At 34.9% G+C, this 26,597-nt stretch overlaps 1 protein-coding gene across 6 annotated transcripts in view; it reads right to left on the bottom strand.

Annotated features, from left to right (window-relative positions):
- The window catches only part of RIF1 (replication timing regulatory factor 1), a 58,535-nt gene that overhangs the window by 20,484 nt on the left and 11,454 nt on the right, over nucleotides 1–26,597 (bottom strand). For 5 of the 6 annotated variants that reach the window (XM_046657896.1, XM_046657900.1, XM_046657901.1 and 2 more), the window contains exons 7-21: nucleotides 25,923–26,112; nucleotides 23,602–23,694; nucleotides 19,048–19,186; nucleotides 16,666–16,817; nucleotides 14,481–14,598; nucleotides 13,647–13,820; nucleotides 13,308–13,418; nucleotides 12,816–12,878; nucleotides 12,466–12,566; nucleotides 10,453–10,539; nucleotides 9,769–9,839; nucleotides 9,350–9,530; nucleotides 7,875–7,982; nucleotides 7,360–7,509; nucleotides 1,038–1,137 (exon numbers count right to left, since the gene is read on the bottom strand). In XM_046657896.1, coding sequence (XP_046513852.1) covers nucleotides 1,038–1,137; nucleotides 7,360–7,509; nucleotides 7,875–7,982; nucleotides 9,350–9,530; nucleotides 9,769–9,839; nucleotides 10,453–10,539; nucleotides 12,466–12,566; nucleotides 12,816–12,878; nucleotides 13,308–13,418; nucleotides 13,647–13,820; nucleotides 14,481–14,598; nucleotides 16,666–16,817; nucleotides 19,048–19,186; nucleotides 23,602–23,694; nucleotides 25,923–26,112 — 1,838 coding nt within the window. The remainder of the gene's footprint in view (nucleotides 1–1,037; nucleotides 1,138–7,359; nucleotides 7,510–7,874; nucleotides 7,983–9,349; nucleotides 9,531–9,768; nucleotides 9,840–10,452; nucleotides 10,540–12,465; nucleotides 12,567–12,815; nucleotides 12,879–13,307; nucleotides 13,419–13,646; nucleotides 13,821–14,480; nucleotides 14,599–16,665; nucleotides 16,818–19,047; nucleotides 19,187–23,601; nucleotides 23,695–25,922; nucleotides 26,113–26,597) is intronic. The other variant, XM_046657899.1, reaches the window with a different exon arrangement.

Here is a 26,597-nt window from a genome sequence, read left to right as displayed (position 1 = left end):
CTATGTTCTAGAAATCTTTACACTAATTCATCAATGATAGATCTTCTTATTAAAGGGAAATTGAGTATGTTCCTAATCTTTAAACAGGAAAAGTACTATCTTTAAACATCAACATTTTTCATTACTGGATGGATGGTTACTTCGTATACAGTATGTCCATATAATCACTTGTAGGAAGATTAAATTTCAAAGAATTAATTAGTGATTTAAAACAGCTGTCTATTACAATATAATTGAGAATTAACCAGGACATGTAGTTTTAAAAATCAGACAGCTTATTACTATTTTACTTGTCCAACTTTAACTAAAATGTTAAAAACTGAGCAAAAATTTTTAGAATCATTCTAAATTTCCTGTAAAACCATAACCAATTAACCGCTGTCATGATTTCCTATTCAATTTAATGCCAAGTCAATGATTATTCTCAATCAGGCTACCAAATAAGAACACTTTAACAAATGTCAAAGGTTCTTGTCTAGGGGCCGGCTCAGTGGCACAGTGGTTAAGATCACAAGTCCTGCTTCAGCGGCCCAGGGTTCCCCGGTTTGGATCCAGGTGTGGACTTACACACTACTTGGCAAGCCATGCTGTGGCAGGTGTCCCACATACAAAGTAGAGGAAGATGGGCACGGATATTAGCTCAGTCTTCCTCAGCAAAAAAGGGGGAGACTGGCAGCAGATGTTAGCTCAGGGCTAATGTTCCTCAAAAACAACAAATAGTTTTTTGTCCCGATAATCCCTTGCACCAGATGGAATAAGTAAAATCACTTGTATTATTATTACTTAGGCAATCTCTAAATAGGATAGTATTTCTCCTTCTGTGTTATAAAAAAAGAGTAAAGATGTTTCCTGAGTAGTGTGTGAGAGAGAGAAAGAGAAAGAGCATGTGAGCTCCCAGCACAGTAACTGACATTGGTTATACAACATGAAAAGTAGGTAAAACGAGGTGGGAAAAACCATTAGGATTTGCGGTGACAACGGTTCAGACAGCCATGCCTATGAAATATTGGGTAAACAAAGGTAAAGAAAATACTTACATTTAACTTTGGGCTGATATTTATTATTATATGGTGAGAAGTCGATGCAATCAACCATTACAGTAATAACATGAATGATTCTATCCAAGAAGAACAAATTCTATGGAAGAATAGGTAAGTATTATATTAGGACCTGTCAACTACTGACATAGTTTTCAAAAATAGTAATAAGCATCAACAAAAAATATTAAGACTTTTACTCTCATATATAACTATAACAACACACATGTCATAGCTTATACCAAATAAAGGTACATTAAGAATAGGTTATGAATATTTCCCAGTTAACTGCTCTGTGCCAAGTACTACTACTTTTTGTTTCTCAACACTTAGGAAAAGTAATTCAGCTTTAGATGCCCATAAAACTCAGCATACAAACCAACAAACTGAGAAAAGGAAGAGCTAGGTTCATAATTAGATTCTTTATGAAATTCCTCCTTAAAATTACAAGTGTTCAATAAACCCAGCAAAACTAAAACAAAAAATGAAAAAGTTGCTAAGCTCCCTCATGCCCTTTGTTCTTCCTCCTCCTGTAATCCAACTGAAATAAAAATAAATCCATAGAAACATCAGAAATTTCTCTGGAAATTTCTTTTAAAGGTTGGGGGCAAGGGAGACTAAAAACAGAACAAAGGAAATCCCAGCAGCACCAAGAGTCAAAGAACACCTCAAAAACAGTGAGCTTTCCTAGCAGAACCTGAGTAACAGAAAACACAGCGAGGGTTCTGAGAAAAAGATCTGATGGTTGTTAAAAAAGCAAATGAGTGATTAAAAGACTAATGAAATTAAAAATCCCTAGAACAGGTGCACTTTCTTCTTACTTTATTCTCCGTTGTCTTCCACTTGTCCACTTCAACAGACTAATTCATGTCTGCCCCCAAACACAGCCTGCCACAACGGGTGTTAAGAGCCAGGAGGAGGAAGATAGTGCCCCTGTTAATCTATGAAGGTCAGCAGATCATCTACACACTTACATTAAAAAAAAAAAGTTTCAGGTGCTTCCTTCCCACTCACAATTACAAGGATTCCTGTAACTAAACATGCTACCAAAGCCAGGAAAACAGGGGTTCTCTCTTGGGTTAGGAAACACACTTCAGCTACCAATATTGTTTAATACTAACCTTTAATGACAAATATGCACAATCATGAGGAGCACCAGTACCATGAAGAAAGTGTGATAAATACCAACACAACTAATCCATGAAGAAAAAGCTAATAACAGAAAGAGAAGAAAACTAATATCCTTAAAGGTAAAACGAAATCATATCCACCTAGAAATACTAAATGTAAAAACAGAACCATTATAAAACACCTCAGCATTTAAACTGCAAAGGAGTTGACAGAGTTAGAAATATCAAGCTCCCAGAAAGCAGTACCAAAACCAAAGCAAAACACAAAGAGATGTAGAGAAAGGAAAGTAAGGGACACAGAAGATAAACCCTAAGGGTCTAAAAACCATCTAAAACGGTACTCAAAAAGGTGGAAAAGGAGCACCAATAAAGCAAGGTAATTTTCCTGAGATGAAGGCACAGCACTTTAGATTAAAAGCATCTATCAAGAACTTAGAACTGAGTAATTTAAAATGATGTCCCAAGAAACACTCTGGTCAAATATCTAAATTCTGAAGATAAGAGAAAAATCCTGTAACTTTACAGAACAAAAAGGAGGTTAACTAATAATAATAAGAAAAAACTAGTATCAAACTATGCATTTGCAATAGTAGAAACTGTAACAAATGAACATTTACTTCAAAATCCTGTGATATAAATTTTTGGAACCTAAAAACCATTACTAATCAATTGACTGCATATTGAACAAGAGGATATCAGTCATATACATATAAGTTTGCTGACAATTAGTCCCTTTTTTCCCTTAAAGAATTAATAAATTGGAGGCCAGCCCCATGCCAAGCAGTTAAAGTTCTACATGCTCTGCTTTGGCTACCTAGGTTCTCGGGTTCAGACCTACTCCACTCATCAGCCATGCTGTGGAGGCATCCCACATATAAAACAGAGAAAGACTGGCACAGATGTTAACTCAGGGATAACTTCCTCAAGCAAAAAAACGGGAAGATTGGCAATGGATGTTAGCTCAGGGTAAATCTTCCTCACACACACAAAAAAAGGAATTAAAATACAGTGAAGCAAAACAAGGAGGAAAAAAATGGAATACAACAAACGAAGCTGAGGGCTGGCCCCACGGCCAAGTGGTTAAGTTCACACGCTCTGCTTCAGTGGCCCAGGTTTTCACTGGTTTGGATCCTGGGCACGGACATGGCATCATTCATCAAGCCATGCTGAGGCGGCACCCCACATGCCACAACTAGAAGGACCCACAACTAAAACTATACAGCTGTGTACCAGGGGGCTTTGGGGAGAAAAAGGAAAAATAAAATCTTTAAAAAAACAAAGCTGAGCAACAAAATAGCTTCAATTTTTTGAAACATATTTATTTTCCAAGCTTTATAGTACTCTCTATAATAATACATAACTGTTAACTAAAATTCACATTTTTAAACAAAACCTGAAAGGTGGCCAGTATAAAAATTTGTAGAATAGTGATATCCTATCAATGTCTTCACTTGCTATGGTAGAATGTTATGGATATTCATCCTCAAATTTGAGAGATACAAGTTTTAAGAGTAGTATCTGAAAAAAACCAGGATATATAATATAGAAAACACAAGAAAACTCTAAAGTATAAGGCTTAATTAAAATGTCATCTAATGAGAAAAAACAAAAAAGATGTTAACGATAAGAACACATTCTCTATTTCTTATTATATATGAGAAGATTAAATACTTATTAAAACAGACTCCTATATTTACTTTGATGCTACATAAGACACAGAAAGGTTAAAATAAATTGATAAATATATACACAAAGAAAATCCTAAACCCATACAATAGAATAATACATAACAATAAAAGTCAATGAACTCAGCAAAACACAACATGGATGAACCTTCCAACTATGTAACATTGTGCCCAAAAGACACAAAATACGATTTATTCAAAAGAGGGGCAACGCTAAACAAATATATACAGTATAAATATAAAAAATATATATATTTTATATTTATATAAAAATATAAAATATCAAGGATTATCAAAAAAGTCTGAATAGTAGTCTACTCTTTGGGGAGAAGAGGGCATTGTGATTCAAAACACACAGCAGAGTTTGAGGTGCTGATGATACTCTTATTAAATGACCTTGGTGGCAGCTACACAAGTGTTTCATTATAACAATTTGTTAAAGTGCACATAAACTGCTTTATGCAATTTTTTCTATACTACTCAGTAAGTTTTTTTCCAGTAAGTTACTTTCTAAAAAATGACAGAAATTCCCAAAATGGTACATTAATTTCAAATCAGTAAAATTCACGAAAAGGGCAGTCAAGAGGAACTTACTACCATGAAGACATAACAGTCATGAACCTTTATGTATGACAATATAGCATCAAAATAAATAATAAACATGTTTAAATACATCAAATCAAGAGTCAGGTAAACACCTGAATCAAAAGTCTCTTAGAAATGAACAATTATAAAACTACCACAAGAGTTAGAGGATAGATCCCAAAATTAGAAGTTGTATAGAAAATCCTCTCTGATCACAATTATGAAACTAGAAATTAACGATAAAATAGCCATATACACTCATGAACTATTCTCTTAAACGGAAAAGCACCCTTCTAAATAACCCTGTTATAAAGACATCAAAATTAATGTTCTATGACTACTGATAGGAATAATAAGAATAGTGTTAGATGCATATATTGGAAAAGATGAAAAAAGTCAAGCTTTCAGACTTAAGCTAGAAAAATAATCCAGAAAATAAAAACAAAAAGTGTATATATGTAATGATAAGCAAAATTTAAAAATTCATCTTTTCAGACTTTTTAATGCATTTCTAATATTCTTGTTAGAAAATATTGGCACAATTCTGGTTATTTCATATATATATATATATATGTATATTTTGGTGAGGAAGATTGTCGCCAAACTAACATCTGTGCCAATATTTTGAACGTGGGACACCACCACAGTATGGTTTGACGAGCAGCGTGTAGGTCTGCACCCAGGATTCAAATCCACAAACCCTGGGCTGCCAAAGCAGAATACGAGAACAGAAGCAGTACGCCACCAGGCCAGCCACTGGTTATTATATTGTGATATGACAGAATCTGTCAAAGTGCTTTAAAGATGTAGCGATGATCAATAAAATGAAACTAAATGTGAGGCAGCCCTAACAGCCTAGGAGTTAAAGTTTGGTTTGCTCGGCTGTGGCAGCCAGGGTTTGGTTCCCAGGTGCAGAACCACACCACTCGTCTGTCAGTAGCCATGATCTGGTGGCACCTCAGGTAGAAGAACTAGTAGAAGGAAGGGCTTACAACTAGAATATACAACTACGTACTGGGGTTTTGGGGAAGGGGGAAAAAAAGAGGACAACCAGCAACAGATGATCTTTCCCAGTAAAAAAACAAAAAGAAAACAAACAAAACCCTTAAAAATTGGTTTTTTGGTAAGTCTTAAAATAGGTAAGCCTTCGATTATCAAGTCCAACCAAGAAAACGGGAATAAGACTTAAGGACAAAAAAGAACAATATAATTATAGATATGGCATCCTTCTTAAACTATTTAAATCGTTGAAGAACACAGCAAATATTATAACTTTGTAAATCATTCAAGAGCCCAGTATCTCTACAATACAAAAACTGGACAATGAGCAAGTCCAATCTCACTAATGAAGACATATGCAAAAATCTTAGCACACTAACCTGCAATGTTTTAAAAGAATTCCACTGTGACCAAGAAGGGTATTCCAAGGACAAAAGACTGGTTCAACATAAGGAAATTAGCAATAGCTTTTATATACTCCAGCAGCAACCAAGTATGGGGAGGGTGAGGTGAGGAGAGGGATGACAATGATGTGGGCGGGACCATTTATAACTGAAAAATAGCTTTAAAATTACCAAAAATCAAGGAAGTTAGTTAGGTTTACTTCAGAAGAACGAAATACATGAACACAAATATTCCTAGATGGAAAGATTCAACATTATAAAGATGTAGATTTTTTTCCAAATTAATCTATAAATTCAATGTAACCAACCAATGCCAAGCAAACTCTCAACAGGGTATTTTATAAAACCTGACACATTCTAAATTCTTCCAGAAGAGAAAAAAGATATAAGCCTAACCAAGACAATATTTAAAAGGCAAAAACTGAAGGTCAACCTTCTCCATTAACAGTTATAAAGGCATTCAACAAATTCACTGTCTATATGCCAGATAAAAGCCACGGACACACATCAACAAGATGAAACACTCCTAAGCTCACAGAGTGTGGGTGAAGTAACAATGAAGTACACAAATGATTTTGAGATAAGTGCCCAAAAGGAAGTAACAAGTGCTATGACAGAAATTAACAAAACTAATTAAATAAGATCCCTTGGAGAAGGAAGAACAAGCCTCTTGGGCAGCTGTAAGCAGTTCAGATTTTTATTCCAAAAGCAACAGAAAGCTACAGAAGTGTTTTAAGAGTGACCAAAAAAAAGGGAAAAGTGACAAGACCTGGTTTACATTTTTAGTCACCATGACAAATCTTATCGAAACACAATAATCAGAACTGTGCTAGTATTTTGAAAAAGTGGATATTATAAATGCGTTAAAAAATTGAAAAGATGGATTTCTAGCTCTTGATAGATATCTCTATTCTTCTACCATGGGGACCACTATCAGGAGCTAGAAATCCATCTGATTTCAGATGAAAAAACGCATGCATCAGAGTAACAAATACAATGGAATTCAACTGGCAAGAACATTGTATTCACGTACACATGAGTATCAATATGTAAATTATGTGTAAAAACAAAGAAAGAGGTCTATTCTAGAATGATACATACCCAACTACTGACATTGGTTGTCCTTTTTACTGAGTAAGGGAAAGACGAGTAAAAAGGGACCTACACGTTTAAGCCTACAAACTTCCAAAGGATTGACCTTAAAGATCTAACATATAAATATGAGAAAGTAAAGTCCAGGACTGCAAGGTCCCTGTACTGTTAACCTAGAATGGCACAGGCATAAGCAGGTACACAACAGAGAAGTAAAAGTGCATCACTGTTAATGGTCCTGAAACAGGGACGTTAGAATGCAAAGATACAAAATTGTTTCCTAAAGCTGTTACTTGTTTTATATATTTATTTAGTCACATGTCAACTAAAAGCAGTAGTAAGTAAATGATAGTTCACAAATGCTGTCTACATTTACTTGAAAAGAATCCTTTAAATACAAAAAAGGTCACTATCAAGATAAACTCACTGAAAGGCCTTCATCCTCCAAACTGGACATTATCTTGGAAGAAAGTTCCTCACAGCACAAATTCTCGTCTGCAGTTGCCACCAAAGCAGCACAGCGGGCAAATGCTCTATACAGTTCTGACCAAGTTCTAAGTAAGGTCTTCATGGTGGTCTAACAATAATAAAGAAGAAATTTCAAAATGTATACCTACATATCAAACGTCTAATAAAATACACCTTTAACATTTTAAAAAACACTAACATTTAAGGTGTCATACAAGAGACTAGCGTAGGGTAGTAAGTTTGCCCCCCTCATGGAGTTGTAACTGAAGAATTATTATGATGCCACAGTACCAGCAATTATCAAATGTCAAGAGGAACTTCTATCTTCCTTCACCATTTTCCTTTCCCCAAGCTAATTAAGTCATAAGGTAGTCTTATTTTAGGAAAAATTACTGTAGCAGTTCATTATAAAGGGTAAAATAATATTTTCAGAAAAATGCAAATTCCTCAAGTAAAAATTTGACATTGCCTTACCACTGGAAATTTCTGTACTGAAAAAATATGGTTTATTGGTAAAGTCAGTGCACCATAGATGGCACTAAAATTATGTTCTAAGGCATCACCTTGATTTACTTCATTGGTCTGAAACAAGAAAAATAATGAAGTTAGACAAATTACCATCTAACTCTAGTCATAAGTAGTAACACCTTGCTATGCGTAGTAAGTAGAACTGTTTCCTCCAATATTGAGATGGTCAAGAGACGATGAACTCCAAACCTCTGTAACTGAATGTGACTTTATTTGGAAATAGGGTCTTTGCTGATGTAATCAAGTAAAGATGAAGTCATGCTGGATTAGCATGGACCCTAAGCCAGTAACTGGTATCCTTCTAAGAAAAGGGGAATTTGGATAGAGAAGACACACAGAAGAATGCCATGTGAAGATGGAGGCCGAGATTGGAGTGATGCGTCTACAAGCCAAGAAACATCAAGAATTACCAGTGACCACCCAAAGCTAAGAAAGGCAAGCAACAGATTTTCCCTCAGAGCTCCAGGAGAAACCAACCCTGCCAACACTCTCATTTTTGGATTTCTGGCCTCCAGAGCTGTAAGAGAATACATTCCTGTTGTTTAAGCCACCAGTTTATGGTACTTTGTTACAGCAACCCCGGGAAACAATGCATTGTGCTTAAATCCTAAAACAGAATCCCAGAGGTGACTCCAAAATCTTTTACTATACAAAGAAGGTACTATTCAAGCAAGGAATTACAAAAAGGGCCTCTGCTATGCTTGTAACAATGGGAAACTACTTAGGACAGTAAACTTTTTTCTTTCAGAAAAGTATGTTTAATGGTATGTTGGTTTGAGTAGCCAAAATAAGGGCTAGGGCACTATCACATAATAAATTCTTAGGAGTCTTCCCTTTCTTTGAGTTACAGCAGAATATTTCTGAAACAATTATTTCCAATTGAAGATTGATAAAGCAGCTGACGAACCACTAATAATGACAGAACTTGAGCTCCATGCTCTGCCAATATTGCCAATTTAGTTAAGTATTTAAATGTACGATTTACTCAACAGATTACTGATTTAGGGACCACTATATAACTTTGAGATAATCACCAATGTGGCTTTACCATGGGAATCCTACAGATACACAATCTAGTCAAGATGATCATTATTCTTCTCCACAGTACAAACACCGAAAGAATCCAAGACATAAATGAGAATTTCTATGTATCATATGGGAGCCTTCTGGCATTATAATCACTACTGGAGAAAACGGACCTGTTTAGTCCCCATTAAGTTATACTTTTTTGAATAAGGCGGAAATGCAAATGAAAAGAATTCAACTAATCTAAAGAATAGAAAATTTAGCAATTCCACAGGAAAAAATATGTAACATCTTCTATTCAAAGTTCTATTCATTCCCCCATGTGCCCTAACAAGAAGCAAAAGGAAAATATTTCTTAAAGTCGGGGGGAAATATGTAGCAGACTTATATCATACCTGATTAATCAATTCAGTTAATGGGGTGACTATAATACTCCACATTCTCCAAAGATGCTCCTTGTTTTCCAGCTGCTTTGCATTTTGATTAATAACATTTAAAACAGAGTCACTGAAAGCTAGTGGTGAAGTTGGACCAGAAAGAACACAGCCTACAAGTGTTTCCAGATTGAGAAAAAACCTAAAGAAAAAATTGTGAATCATGCATTATCATGTACTTTTTGCCAAAATACATTAATTACACTATTAGAAAATTCTAAAAGTGACTGACAAGGAAACAAGAAATGATGAAATCCAAGTCTCCTTTCAATTTTTTAATTTTTAGAAAATTTATGATATAGCATAACTAAAAAAAATCTGATTCAGCACATAAAGTTTTCAAGATAAAAGACCTAAAGAATGGTTTCAGTTTAAATTACCTTTCATCTTCTACACATTTCAAGAGATTGTTGTTGAAAATTAATTGAATTAAGAACAAAGCAGGAGTTCCCTGAAGAAAGATGGGAGATTGTAGTCAATCTTCTTGTTACATTTGTTTTCTACAGTCAATTATGTGAAATACGATCCTTTTAAGCTTGAGAAATTTCACTTTTGACATTACTTATATGATAAAAATGATAGCAAATTTATTTCCATAAACTGCACACAAAAATGAAGCGCTTTATATGTTAATCATAGCTATTCCATCTATATGAGCAATTGAGGAATGGTGAGTGATTCTAGGTATAAAAAGAACATCAACTTAAAACTTGCTGGACCTATAACCTGCAGATATTAAGTACAATTCACCATAATTAAGCCAATGTTACTAGCTTCCAAAATTCTTAACAGTAACCAGCATTATTATTACGTACAAGCGAACAGAAAACTTTCCTTCTGGAACCCCTTGTTTAATCCAAGAAAACAGTTCCATTAATAGTGCCATATTTAACTCTTTCCATTAATCTATTACTTTGTCTATCACTTTTTTCCTTTAAACCTAATCAGCATATCCAAATCCAATTCTTTCAGAATTTTATAACCTAAGTTTAAGAAAAGGAAATATGATGGAACTTTTCTTTTGTGGCTAATTTCAATCATACCATCACATTTAAGATACTTGCATTAAGAATATCCATATTAGCAACCTGATATGCTGGTGAACCTAATACTTTCTGAGGAAGTCCTTTAATTGTAATTTCCATGAGGACCTAAGAAAGATAAAAGGTTTTATTGTAAAACAGGCACAAAAATAGTACCTTAGTGACAATCTAGCGGTATTAATTACATTTTTAATTTAACAATTTATTATGAGTAATGCTCATTCATGAAAGGTAAATATATTCTCATTAGTTCAAAAGTAGTAACGTTTATATACTTAATGTGAATACATCTGCATTAGTTTACAAAGTTCTAAATACAGAAATATAAAAAAATAAAGTGACAAAATCCTTATTTATCTCCAGGGATAATGCTATCGGTTTAGAATTTATTTTTCTAGACTGCCTAGATTTCCATGTATATAAATAGAAAGAAACATAACTTGTTGAGCTGGCTGTCATATTCTTTTATGCCATTAATGATGATATACTGTGAGGTACTCTAGAACTGATCTTGTTCATCTTAATGTGTTACGGAGTTTTTACATTAATAAATGAAGACACATTCCTAACTGCTATACGGAAGTGCACAGTTTATTCAAACATTTTTCTATTAATGGCCCTTGAGGTTGTTTCTATTTTATAGCACAAAAAGAACTTCTACAATGAATTATGTACTCACTAGTGCCAGAAGCAAATATTTTAAAGGACTGCTAACTAGAAGCTGGGTCTAAGACACGCCTCTCAAATGTGACAAGAGCTTACCAAACAGGTATCCAAAAATATTACTATACTGGCATTAACCTGAACTGTAAAACTTCACGATAGGACAAAAAAGGGTTATGCCAGTGAAAATACGCTTTCACATATTCTCATCTGAAGCAGACACTAATGACAATAGTAAATAGCACTTGTTAACTCATTTCTTTTGTTCCAGGCCGATATTGCTCTGCAAGTATCGACTCATATAATTACAAAGACTACATTCCCTCTTTACAAAGAGGCAAGAGAGTAAAGAAATTGCCCAAGTTCACTCAGCTAATAAATAGCTGGGCTGAGATTCAACCTACTCTGCTCCAGAGCCCTTGCTATTAACCACTATGCTCTACTGTCATCGTAGATATCATTGTCATAGTACATAAAGGAAAGAGACTCAGAAAGAATTTTGGGAGATTATTACAGAAAGTACAGGTGGCACAGTGGTTAAGTTCATGTGCTCCACTTCAGTAGCCCAGGGTTCACGGGTTTGGATCCTGGGTGTGGACCTACGCACTGCCTGTCAAGCCACACTGTGGCAGTGTCCCATATACAAAACAGAGGAAGATAGGCACAGACGTTAGCTCATGGCTAATCTTACTCACCCATAAAGAAAAAAAGTCTGGTGAGCCAGCACACATGGCCAAAGGGTTTTAAAGTTCAGCTCTCTCACCACTTGGGTGGCCTGGGTTCATTTCCCACTCACAGAATCACACCACCTGTGAGTCACCATGCTGTGGCAGGGACTCACATAGAAGAACTAGAAGGACTTACAACTAGAATATACAACTGTGTACAGAGGCTTTAGGGAGGAAAGGGGAAAAAAAGGTATAGCCAATTTGCTTTTTCTTTCTTTACTATATAGAACAAAAATGGTGTTCAATACCAAAATCATTAAATGCAAAAGCTCCAAGAGAGTTAGTAGGTATTTTTTTAAAAGGTACAAACAATTAGTGAAGCTCAGCAATTCTGTCACAAAATTAGTGGTCATCTGCGTTTACTTCAGTTCAAGTTTCATGTCCTTTACCCTATTTTCTCCATATGGCTTATTATTTTTCTTAACGCATTGAAAGATTTTTGTAGTTGCTGTTGTCGTTTACTTCATTAAGGTTTCAAATGACTCTAAGGTCAATGGAATAGCCATTTATTACACGGCTGAATTGCTGATAAATACTTAATATCAAATGTCTACCCGAATCCTGATCTGTGCAAATATCTTCAACGTAAAACGCAATTTCAGAATACAGTACTTAAATTCCAGCATATAGGTGTTATACTTACCAGTGTTTTCGATACAGGAAATACTTCTGACTTCACTATGCTTTCCAAAGATTTTAAAAAGAGAGTCAAAACTTCAGAACCTGGTCTCTCTTTTTTGTTACCTAACAAAAAGCAAAAGGAGGGGTGTAGGTAGTTCTAAACATGTAAGTATTTTAGGGGTGAAAATACAGTATTTTTAAGGGTGAAAATACATACAGTTACAAAAATTTAATGTAACTCAACAGTGTTTTGTTTAAAAGTAAAGTCTGAAAGCTGTGATACTTCAAAAATGATTGTAAAATAAATTTTATATATGAAAGCCAATTTGCTGAGTGCTATAAAGATCATTTGATCAGTGTTATAGTGCTTACCTGATTCAATAACTGACTTCACCAAGCTAATTAGTTCCTTCCAAATAGCATTGACAACTGCATCTGTCAAACAAAATAAAAAGAACTTTAGAATGAAGAAGATGACCATAAAACACTCTCCCTTTCATCTCTGTACTAAAAAAAAATCTGAGCAATACTTAAATAGCAAACTATTTAATTTTTGAAATTTCTTCTCTTCATTAATTGATAGGTTTTAGAACACAGGAGTTTAGGTGTAGATGCTGGAGCCACAGAGCACAGGTTTGAATCACTTACTATCTGACTTTGCACAAGTTATTTATGCCTCTGTACAATGAAACTTCCTCACCTGCAAAATGGACTAAACACAAAAGGTTACTGTGAGGATTAAATGAATTACATGTAAAGTGCTTGAAGCACAATCTGACCAATAGGTGGCATGATATAAATATTTGCTTCTTATTTCTTTTTAATCACAGGTTTAAACAAATAAAAAATCTCTCAAATACTTACCAGAAGCATCTTTTCCAACTGCAACAAAGCTATCATGAACAGCAGTGATAAGTGTATTTGCATGCTTGGAAAAAAAAGAAGAGCCGCTGATTAACGGATGTTCGAGTGGTTCTAAAAGAGAAGAAAAGAGACTTATGCAAAACTCAAGCTTTACGAAATATATTTCTCAATATAAAATTTTGGGCAGTCCGATGTGTTTTCTATTAAAAAGATTTATACTTATTTTATACATAATTAAAAAATATTTTGGCTGGGGGAAAATAACACCTCTCCTCATCCCAAGGCACTGTGTTCTGAACTGTTTTAATAATTGAAATTATCTGAAAAACAATTAAATACCTAAGCTCAATACAAGTTTGTTTTGCTTAGCAAAATTCAAGACTTCTGGACCCAACAAAAAATGAAGCAACATTTCAAGTCCCAAAAGTTGAATAGAGGGGATTGTGGCCATTCCACCAAAACTGGAATTCAAGTTCATCCGGGGAGTTACAGGGGCTCCATATGCCGAGGCACCTTAAAAAAAGAAAAGTTATTTAAGCTTAAATTAGCTATCCCAATGAATATATTTCATTCATTTCTACAAAATATACCTTTAAAAGTAAATAGTTTGTTTCTCAAATAAAACTTGAGAGTTTCTGTTTAAGGTCCACAAGAGTTCCTAATCTTACTTGGTTAAGACCAAGATTAGTGTCACACATCATGTAAACAAAGACAATTCTCAGGTATCATTCCATACCTGGAAATATTAATATGCAGACATTCCGGAGCCTTAAATAGAAAATTTGACTCAGAATAGCTAACATAAAATAATAAATAGCAAATAACTTTCTTTCAATGGTATACATACTAAGCCACATTTCTTAGATCTGTTAAGGTCTGTTCTTTTTAATAAAAGCCCTAGGATTCTGGTTCTGAAACAAACACAACAGTCTGTAATGTATCTCACACAACGCAGTGGAAAAAAGTTGATCTTTTCCAACAATGTAATTATAGCAGTAAACCTAAGAGACACAGGAAAAAAATCATCAAGAATATATAATGGATTTTGTGATAAGAGGGCCAAAATTATGAAGTGCTTTATTTTATGCGAATAACACTGAGCAAAACCTTCACTCAAAGCCTTTTTAGAAAAAGAAAAAAAAAAAAGAAAAACCAAGTATGTCCACCTCTTACCTTTGTGTACAGGAGTCATAGGGTTTAAACCTGGAGAAGGTGCTACACGAGATGAACTGCCTTGAGCTGAAGCATTAGAATCAATACTTATTGTGCTTTGAATCAGAGGAACACAAACCTATTGAGGTTAAAAAGAAAAAAAGGGCAACGATCTGTAAACTGCACAAATGTCATATTTTCTTCAAGTCTTGCATAATACAGTTAAATTTCTTTAAGAAGCAGTCTAAATTCTTTTGATATGTTGAATTTTATTGGCTATTTCGATGCACAGGCTAAAAACTGAAATTTGGAAAAATGAAATTTTTATTACAACTGTATTTGCCCTAAATGTATACTATCTATAAATTTCAGTTCTAAATCCCAGACAGAAAATTATACACAAACAATTTTGCAAATAACATCTACCTGAGTTCGAATGCTATTGGTAGACAGACTTGTTTTAACTTTAAAAAAAATTTTTTTTTTGAGGAAGAGTGGCCCTCAGCTAACATCTATTGCAAATCTTCCTCTTTTTGCTTGAGGAAGACTGCCACTAACATCTATGCCAATCTTCCTCTATTTTATGCAGGATGCTGCCACAGCGTGGCTTGACAGAGCAGTGCTAGGTCTGCACCCAGGATCCAAATCTGTGAACCCCAGGCCACTTAAGTTGCAGCATGTGAACTTAACCACTACGCCGCCAGGCTGGCCTGTTTTAAACTTTTTAAAAACACACCCTAAGAAAATAGGAACTAAGACAACTTCAAGCTCATTTCTAAGATTAATCCAGTATCAGTCAAATCTATCCAATGAATAAATTACACTAATGAATGTGTGGGACAACTGGGTAAGATTAGCCTACTAGGACCTTATAATGGTAGAATCTAGAAAAATTATGATCCAAATTACATATTACTATCAATGACCACTTTCACTTAGTCATGTTCTATCAAGTTTAAAAGCCTTAAAATATTAACTAAAACTTTAAAAAGAACTTGCTAAAATATTCAAGTATATTTATTATAAGTCCTCCTTTACAAGAACACTCACTGCAATGCAGTTATTTATACAGACTAGAAGACAAGGACTACAGATCCAAAAGTAAAATATACAGTCAGGTGCCATATAATGATGTTTTGGTCAACGACAGACCACATATATGACAGTGGTTCCATAAGATTAGTACCATACAGATTAGGTGTATAGTAGACTATATCATCTATGTTTGTGTTATAAGTACACTGTACAATGTTTGCACAACAATGAAACTGCCTAACGATGCATTTCCCAGAACTGATTCCTAGTGTTAAGTGATGCATGACTATACTCCAAAATCCAAGATAAGCAATAAAGAAATGAAAAAGATAAATGCGGAGCCGGCCTGGTGGCATAGTGGTTAAGTTCACACACTCCACTTCACTAAGCCTAGGGTTCGCCAGTTCTGATCCTGGGCGTGGACCTAGCACCGCTTGTCAAGCCATGCTGATGTGGCATCCCACACAGAAGAACTAGAAAGACCTACAACTATGTACTGGGGCTTTGGGGAAGAAAAGAAAAAAAGAGGAAGACTGGCAACAGATGTTAGCTCAGGGCCAATCTTCCTTAACAACAACAAAAAGCATACCTTAAAAAAAAAAAAAGATAAAAGTTACCAGAGCTATCTTTTTTTACTTAACTGTAAAAAAATTCAGAAACCAAGGATGGATTAATTGTGAAGACAAAGAGGTATGAGTAAGATTGAGTCTTACAGTGAAATGCCAGGAAGGATATAGAAATTTAAAGGAATTTGTAAACTCATTTGTAACAATAACTGAAAAGCTATGATGGGAATAAAATGACTGGTTATCACTATGCAGGCTAGAAAAGAACATACAAAAAATAAGAATTAATCCAACTTTATATCTACCCAGTGTTGCACCTGATTCCTGTATCAGTAATGGTGACTCTACATTCAATTATAAGAACAGATATTTGAGAGTACACTGATTGAACAAGCTTTAGCAGCTCCGTGTCACACAACTGGAGAACACCCCTTGAGGGAAATGAACTCAAGTTCTCTGTCAGGGAAAATAAAAAGATCTTTTATACACTGTGGTCTGCTAAGACATAGCAAAAAAACAACACCAAAAGCTTAGATTGGTAAGAATTTAAGACTACACTAATAAAAAGACACATACAGTATTAGAGTCAACGCTTTTAATGTTACCTGTTCAAAATTAGCAGGAAGATGAGGTCCAAGTCTCATCAATAAATACCACCAGACTTCTAGTTTTGTTAGCGCTAGACTTTCTGTTCTCACATGGATGGAACTCAAAGGCTGCATTAGCAACTTCAGTCTTTTTGCACTACATAGTATTTCTTAAAAGAAAATAAAATAAGCACCCAGGTAAAATCATTTAAGAGCTAACGATTAATTTTAAAAATGAGTATGCAATAGTCTCCTTTTACAATAGCAAGAAAACAGATTTTAAAAAATTGTTTTCAATCACCAGCTAGCTGTTCCTGTTCCAGCCAAAATTTTCACTTTGATCAACTCCAGGGACATTTGGCAATGTCTACAATATTTTTGGTTGTCACAACTGAAAGGCAAGGGTATGAGAGAATGCTATTGGAATCTAGTGGGTTGCATTCAGGGACGCTGTTGAACTTCCTACAGTACACAGGCAGTCCTCCACAACCAACTGTCCAGCCTCAGATGCCAACAAAACATTAAGAAACTCTGTCCAAGCTGACAGTAGTTGCATTATCCTCATTACAGATAAAAAATAGAGGCAGATTTTTACATTGTCAAAAAAGTTGTCACTTTAAAAATTTACTAGTAATTTATTTTATCAAACATTATAAGTACTGGTGCTACTAATTAAATTTTGGAAATCTAAACAGATTCTTTTAGATTCAAGTCTACAGGTCTTACTCTACATCAATAACCAGAATGTCACAATTCAGCATAAAAATTAAATCCAATTCTTTAAACAAAATATTTATACCAGAAGTGTGTACTATGTGAGTGTGACTGAAGATACATAAAATAAGACAGTCTGTGCTCAAGTAACTTATTAAAAAGACTTAAAAAGGATTCTGAAACATCTGTCAAGCCATGCATTTGGCAGGACGGCATTCATCAATGTTCCTTACAACTATTCTGCCGTTAGGCGTTCAATTAACATTTCCATAAGAAGAAAATAAAGTCAGACTACCACTGTGGGAACAAACCTTCTAATCCTTTTTGAACTCCACTCTACTTGTGAGAGGAGCTTCACAATAATATCCCTATAGCAGAGATTGCCAATTGCCATGCAATAATCCTCCTCTTTTGGTTACAAGAACTGCTTTCACTCAGTACAGCGATGGATGCCCAATTTTTGACTTATCTATTCTCCCATTTAGCCACTGTACCCAAGGAGATTTAAGGGGAAGTGTACATGGAATTTCTGAAATGCACTTTATAGATAGCTGGCTCAGCTGGGAAGAAGTTCATTTCTGCTCTCTGCCTTCCCTCCTTTCTGTAGTCTACAGGTAAGGCATACTGAAGATGAGAGAACAAAGACCGGCTGTCTGATTCCTTAATGACTTCCTGGATCCATAATACCAGTCATACCAGACTCTCTAGCTCTGGACTTATTTCAAATGAGATAGCATTTTATTTATTTTCTTTAAGCCACTCCTACTTTATGCCTTAACATTCAACCATACATAATTCCAACATATCTAGTCCTGAACATTACCTCACTTTGCCATTTCATAAACAACAAAAAAAGGTGATATTTCCAATTAAAATCTGTGCCTGGCAATGCACTTCTACCAATATTTTCAATAAAAGTAATTATACTTAATGCAAATAATCACTTTACAAAACACACTAAAAGGGGGAAGAAAAGAGATTATTAATGGTATTTGGCAACAGAAAATATAAGATGCAATCAGCATTATTTACCAGATCTTGCAAATATACAGTATTCATTACACCTAAGATTAACTACCCAGTTTAGTAGGTACCTATACTGACTCACTTTGGGGCAGTGTACTCTTTCTTATATATATCTCAAACACCTCCACTGGACAAGAAGATGATAAGATTAAAGTAAATCAAAAGGTATCAGTTCTATCTATTAACGTTAAACCCACTATTAGATACTGTTTTAAAGGTCCTGAAAGGAAAAAGTTCATCTCTCAATGATGCTTTTATTCCACAGCAATCACAATTGTTTCCTATCATCTACTGGCTATGTGACTGCTAAATTATTTGATCTCTCTAAACCAATAATACTTAGCATCTTAGGTCCACTGTGATGATTAAATGAGAGGTACATAAAGTGCTCAACTAAGCGCTGGAACATACTAAGAAAGCCACAAATAGTAGCTGTCACTTTGCTCAGTTTTTCAAATAGCTTAAAATAAATTTTATATCTGTGATTTTCAATAACGTTCAGCCTGTGAATTCTATTTTTAGCTACAAATTTATTCTCTTAAAATAAGAAAATAAAAGGTTAAGTTTCAATATAAAGTCAAAAAATCAGATAAGCTTTGGGTTTTTTCATCTTGCTTAAGTAAAAGTCATAGAAAATTGAAATTTTAAAATATTACTTACCTGGGTTTAAAGCAAAATTATCTATTAAACTCTTCCAGGCAATAAAAGCTATTTTTTTAATCATGGGTGCTCCACTACGAAATCCTAGTTCTTCCAGCTGTAATAGAGAATTAATGAAACTCCCACTTCGATGCAAGGTCTAAAAAGGAAAAATCATTAACAAGTTATTTACCTGCCTGAAACAATATATAGGTATCATTATCATTCATTTACCTAATTCACTCAGTGTTAGCTATGTAAAGTCTTAGGAATTTAAATTTTAAAAAGTACTGAATTCTGTATGCACGTTCAAAATTCAAGATCAAAAAATATAAAGCTCTATGAAGCAGGTAATGCATAACACATTAGAGAAACATCAAAACATTGGAGAAAATGAGGAAAGTAAGATAAATCCCAAATTTTACCAATACCAAAAAACAAAGAACAGATATCCCTATGGAAACAGAGAATCAATATTAAAGAAAAAAATGAGAAATGTTGAACCCTGAAACTAACAAAAAACAGTCTTTTCAAATACACTGACATAAGCAGGAAAAATAAGGGAAAAATGAATAAATGACAAGTACACAATGTATCTCAAGAAAAAAATCTATAAAAAGATAAAACATTAACCAGTCCTAAGTGGCTATAAACCACATATAATCAGAACAGAATGTAAACAATAACCAAAAACACCCAGCTTAGAAAATCACAAAGAATCTGCCAGAAAGCTAATAGAGCCAATGAAATAAATTCAGCAGGTGCAGAGTACAAGATCAATGCATGAAAATCAGGTGTGTTTCTACATACCAGCAAGGAATAATCTGAAAAGTAAATTAGAAAAGCAATTCCATTTACAATAGCACCTAAAATTAAATACTTAGGAATAAATCTAATCAAGGTGGTAAAAGACTTGTACACTAAAACCTATATAAAGTATTGCTAAAAGAAATTTTAAAAGACTTAAATGGAAAGCCATCCTTCATGGATAGGAAGATTTAATAGTATTAAAATGTCAATACTACCCAAAGGAATCTACAGATTCAACACAATCTCTCTCAAATTCCAACGACCTTTTCACAGAAAAAGAAAAGCTGATCCTCAAATTCATTATGGAATTGCAATGAGCCCCAAACAGCCAAAACAATTTTGAAAAAGTATAAAGTTGGAAGACTCATACTTCCTTGACTTCCAAACTTACGACAAAACTTCAGTAATTAAAATATATGGTAATGGCATAAGGACAACCATACAGACCAACAGAGATCCCAAAAATAAACCCTCATATATACTGTCAATCGATTTTGGACAAGGGTACCAACACCATTCAATAAGCAAAGAACAGTATTCAACAAATAATGCTGGCAAAATTACATATCCACGTACAAAAAAATGAAGATGGATCCTTGCCTTATAGCATATACAAAAATAAACTCAAAACGGATCAAAGATCAAAACTTATGAACTAAAACTACAAAAAATCCTAGAAGAAAACACAGGGAAAAAAGATTCATGATATTGGATTTGGCAACAACTTAATGTATATGACACCAAAAGCACAGGCAATAAAAGAGAAAATAGTTATCTATTTACCTAATTTACCTGGACTTTGTCAAAATTAAAAAGTTTTGTGCATCAAAGGATACTATCAAGGAAGCAAAAAGACAACCTACAGAATGGGAAAAAAATTTGCAAATCATGTATCTGATAAGGAATTACATCCAGAACAGATAAAGAACTCCTACAACTCAACAACAACAAACAACCCAATTCAAAAATGGGCAAAGGCTTTCCTGTTGTTGGTTGCATGGAGTCTGCTCCTGGTCTCAGAGATCCAAAAATTTAGGGCTTCTTTGCAGCTGTGCAGCCATCGTCATGCCAGAAAATGAATATAATTTTACATCATATATGCTATGGATATTACTTGGATTATTATGAGAAAAAGAGAAAGAAGGAGCATCAAGAGGCTCATGAATGTTCAAAGACAGACAGACATGACTGGTCTGAAGGTTAAGCTCTATGATAAACAGAGCCATGCTGAGAAAACACAAATGAAAAATACTAAATGAGGGGCTGGCTCCGTGGCCAAGTGGTTAAGTTCGTGCGCTCTGCTGCGGCGCCCCAGGGTTCGCAACCTGGGCGCGGACATGGCACCGCTCATCAGGCCACGTTGAGGCGGCGTCCCACATCCCACAACTAGAAGGACCTGCAACTAAGATATACAACTATGTACGGGGGGGTTGGGAAGGTAAAGCAGAAAAAAAAAAGACTGGCAACAGTTGTTAGCTCAGGTGCCAATCTTAGGGGAAAAAAAAGAAAAGAAAAATACTAAATGAAAAATACTACCAAGATGCATGAAAAGAGAAATACCAAACAAAAGAATGATGAAAAGACTCCACAGGAACAGTACCTATCTATCTGCTGGACACAGAGGGACAGTCTGGAGCTAAAATACTTTCAAATATGGTTAAACAAAAACAAAAGAAAATGCAAAAATACGGAAAGACCTTCTACCCAAGGTTCACGCTCAGGGAGCAACAAATCTTAAAAGTTATTTGAACAGGAAAAGAGAAAGAACAAAGCATCAAAGAGGTTGGTTACTAAAGCCTGCTCTGTTGGAAATGGCTTTTTGTGAAAACCACCTAAATATGAAAGATTCATTAGGCCAATGGGCTTATGTTTCAAGGCAGCCCATGTAATATATTCTGAAATCAAAGTCACCTTTTGCCTGTAAACACACGGTGTAAAGAAAAATCTTTTGTCTCCACTATATACAACTTTTGGGTATTACTACCAAAGATATGGTCATTGAGGTGAATGTGAGCAAGTGAGGCCTTGTGAAAGGAGACAAGGTTATTCGGGGGCAATATGCCTAGGTTACTAACAATCATGAAAATGATGGATGCATAAATGTAGTCTTATTGGCTTGACAACAGTCTCATACAAGTAACTCCTTATGATTATTGAAGACTTCACACCAGTTACGAAAAACTACCATTATTGTGATGTTTCTGAATACTACCCAACAGTCTTACATGTCCACAATCATCAAGAGAACTATTTATTATATTGTACAAAACATTAAAATGGCCCAATTTTACAAAAAAAAAGAAAGAAAGAAAAAAACCCAACACATTTCCTGGAATGGCTATTATCAAATAAAGGGAAATATGTTTTGGTAGGGATGTGGACAAACTGGAACTCTAGTACATTACTAGCAGGAATGTAAAACGGTGCAGCCACTATGGAAAAGTTTGGAGGTTTCTCAAAAAGTTGAACATAGAACTACTACTGGATGACGCAGCAATTCCCCTCTTATGTGTATATCCAAAAGAACTAAAAGCAGAGAATCTAACAGAGTATTTGCACATCAATGTTTGTGGCAGCATTATTCACAACAGCCAGGAGGGGAGAATAGGCAAAATGTCCGTAAAAAAATGGATAAACAAAGTGAGGTATATACACACAATGAAATCTGAATACATGCTAAACATGGGTAGACCTTGAAAAAATTATGCTTAGTGACATAAACCATTCGCAGAAGGGAAACAGTGTATGATTCCACCTATATAGGGTACCTAGAATTAGCAAATTCATAGAGACAGAAAGTAAAACAGAGGTTACCAGCAGCTGGAGGTACACGGGTAGAGGGAGTCATTGTTTAGTATGTATAGAGTTCCTGGTGGGGAGGATGAAAAAGTTTTGGGTATAGACAGTGGTGTTGTTTACACAACTTGTGAATGTATTTAATATCACTGAACTGTACATTGGGATGCTTCTTTACATTTGTTTACCACAATAACAAAAAACACATTCCCCCCCCTCAAAAAAAAATCTGGCTTAAAGACAGAATATACAATCAATTCTCATTATTCACCATAGTTATATTCTAAAGAGTTGCCTTGAACATTGTCTTAGTGAATACTGAGCTATCACTCCTAGGGAAAAATGCAAGGTTAGGTTCCTCGGAGTCTCTGGTCACATTCTAGTCAACCAATCAATACATAACCTTCTTTTATGTTTATTTCTGTTTAATGACACCTGATTTAATTTCTATCATTGATTCACTAACATTGAACTCACAGGCAAGAGAAGTGTAGCTTACACCTGAACAAAGCTTTTCTAAAATACACATTTTTTCCCTAAGGCACGTCACAGACTTTCAGTGCTTTGGAACCATAGATGGCACTTCAGCACTACAGCTGGGGGACATTTAAAAATGAAATCACCAAGTAAAAGCACAAAATGTAAAAAATGTGGCACTAAATGAATCATGAGAAGGACATTTGTTTAACAGACATTGAGAAGTGAAACAAAAAGGCAGAGCATAACTTTGCTCAACCTCAGCTGGGAACATGCACACACTGGGAAACTCAAATTTTTTGCCACTCTTCAAGTCTGCAATTGCAAAAGCAGCACAACTAACGATGTCGGGTTTACAAATACATTTTAGTGAGCAGGCAAATCTGCATATGTGGCACGTAAGACGAACGAGGATCGACTGTACTATGGAAAGTTAAAGAAATGAAAAGGCCTGGTAGGTAGAAACTAACTATTCATTAACTGTGGACTTACCTTCCCAAGAAGTTTGACAAACAAAGGCCATAATTTTAACACGTAAGTCTCATTTTTACTCATAAATAGCTTTTGGAGTTCTGAAAGTAATTTCTGCAAACAAAAGCAAAAATATTTACCACAAAGGCTCTTGGAAAGGGGAAAAAAAATGCGAGTTTGTCAGCCAAATAACTTTTCCCAATTTTTTTTAGGAAGACTTTCATGCATATAGAAAGCTGAAGGAGTTTTACAGTAAATGTCCAATGTAAACACCATTAAAATTTCATTATGTTTGTCTTATCACATACCCGGCCATCCTTCCATCCATCAATACAGCTTTTTTTTCCCTACCATATACACTTTCCCCTAAAAACTTCAGCATGTATATCATTAATGTGAGTTCAAATGATGATGTTTGAACTTCTTACTCTAAAAACTTTAAAAATATATCAAGAGCTTCAGGAATAATAGACATCTGAGAAAATTTTAGTTTAAACTGATAAAGAATTTTATAATATGCGCTTAAAAACTTAATAAACTGATGAGAATAAAAAAAACTCACAGACGTTGGAGTTACTTTTTTAGACCCCAACATTACCATGCCGCCTCTTGAATTTGAAAAAATAAACAAAACCCCAGGTTTTAGAATCTGGAAGGCTCCTTCACTGCCTGGATTACTACAGTATGTCCTAACTGGTTTCCCTGCTTCTACTGAGCTCCCTTCTAGAGTCTATTCTCAACAAAGGCAAAGTGAGCCCTCTAAAACCCAAGCCAGTACATATCATCACTCCTACACTTGAAACCTTCAAACATGGCTTTCAGTATAACCCAGAGTGAAAACCAAATGCCTTACAACGGCCCCCAAGGTCCTACGTGATTTAGCTGTTTCCCTGCCATCATCTCCTACTCCTCTCACCCTCATTCACTCTGCTATCATACGGCCTCCGCCTAGTTGCTGAAAACCACCATCAAAGCATGGCCATTTGCTCTGTTGAACTGCTTACTCCACTTTATCAAAACAGTGAATACCTGTATCATCTTCAAATCACTGTTCAAATATCCTATTCTTTTTCCTTCCCTGACCACCTCAGCCTTCCTGTCCAATGGCACTCTCATTCAGTCCCTGCTGTTCATAATGCTGTTCTCCAAAATGCTCTTCTCTTACCATACTATATATTTTATCTCTCCCAATAGAAAAGAAGCTTCACAACAAGTTCCTTTTGTTCACAGCTATCTTCATAGTGCCTAAAACAATGCCCAGCATATAACAGGTGCTCAATAAATATCTGTCACAAGAACAAAGGTTGAAAAACCTAAAACCTGGGGCAAGTATAGTCCACCCTTACATGCAGACGCTAAATTCCAAGAACTCCAGTGGATGCCTGAAATGACACATAGTACCAAACTCTATATATGCTGTTTTTTCCCTATACATGCATACCTATAATAAAGTTTAACTTATAAATTAGGCACAGTAAGAAATTAACAATAACTAATAATAAAATAGGACAATTATGACAACATACTGTAATAAAAGTTACCACAGATCTTAGCAACCTCAGCATGCAATTTTTTTCTTTCAATAATTAAGTCAAGAAGTTTCCCCTTTTCAAGTTAAAGGAAACATTTTCAGAGCTTCTCTGGCATATCCAAAATGCCAGCATCACTACTCTCGTGCTTTGGGACCATTAGTAAGTAACATAACGGTTACTTGAACACAAGCATCACAATACCACAACAGTTGATAAAACCAAAATGACTACTAAGTGACTAACATACAGGTAGCGTAAACAGTGTGGATCCCCTGGACAAAGGGATGATTTATGTCCCAGACGGGAGAGCATGAGATTTCATCACACTCTCAGAACAACATGCAATTTAAAACTTATGAACTGTTTATTTCCGAAATTTTCCATTTAATATTTTTGCACTGAAGTTCACCACAGATAACTGAAACTGCGGAAGGTGAAACCATGAATAAGAGGGGTCTACTCTAACAGATTTAGGAAATTGTACACACTAGATGGACTTACATGCATTAAATTAATATCTACTGGGATTACACTCTAACAACCCAAATAGCACTGAATCAGTTAATGGTCTCCATTTTCCAAAAATTCAATCCCTTTTCAATCACCATCCATTTATGGGGAATGGGGCAAAATGCTGGGATCATAGAAACACTGCAATCCAGACAGACAGCTCCCTTCCTTATGTAATGTAGGAGCAGTGTGTCTATACTAACTTAAGCAATTCTTTATGTTTTAATTCAAAGAGGAACTTCATATACCATAGTGCAACAAGGCAGCATCCAAAAAATCCTTACCTAAAGTAATACTTACGGTAGTCATAAGCTGCTCTGTGATAGATGCTATTTCTTGTTGTTTCTGAAGTAACAAAGGCATTCCCATCTCTAGAGCAGTTGCTCCCCGCAAATGTACCTTTTGGGCTGAATGAACCACTAAAGGTATAACCAGTTTTGCCCACCTAATTGACTCTTCTCCCATTTGAACTGGGGCTTGTTCAATTAGCCTATAACAGAGAAATCATTGAATAAATTAGCTTGACCTTACCTTTTAGGGTTAAACTAACAGGAAAATAAATAGAACACAGAAATATGCATACTATAGCCCATTTCTTTTAGAATACATACATGTATGTATATACAGACAAAAAAACCAGTCTAATTTTTACTTGCTAATTTGGAGTTTTCTGTATTATTTTTATAAATTTCTTAAATAAGGAGAACACACCATTTTGTCTTCAGGTTAAAAAAATTTTAGTACTAATTATTTTTATACAATTAAATTCAATGTTCTCACAGGAGAGGACAGCCAGAAAACTATGATATAATGTGAGCATCACTTAGGGCATCAGAACACTAAGTAGTTAAACAAATAGCTCAACAACTAAAGAAAACTTTAAAAGAAAGAAAAACAAGGTAAGACAAAGCATATCAACAAAGAGTTTGTGCTGTTAGTACGTGTGTTATGAAGAGCAGGGATGGGTAGGAAAAA

Source organism: Equus quagga, chromosome 4 (assembly GCF_021613505.1).
Source record: "Equus quagga isolate Etosha38 chromosome 4, UCLA_HA_Equagga_1.0, whole genome shotgun sequence".
NCBI classification, from domain to species: domain Eukaryota; kingdom Metazoa; phylum Chordata; class Mammalia; order Perissodactyla; family Equidae; genus Equus; species Equus quagga.
This window is presented reverse-complemented; position numbering and strand designations above follow the sequence as displayed.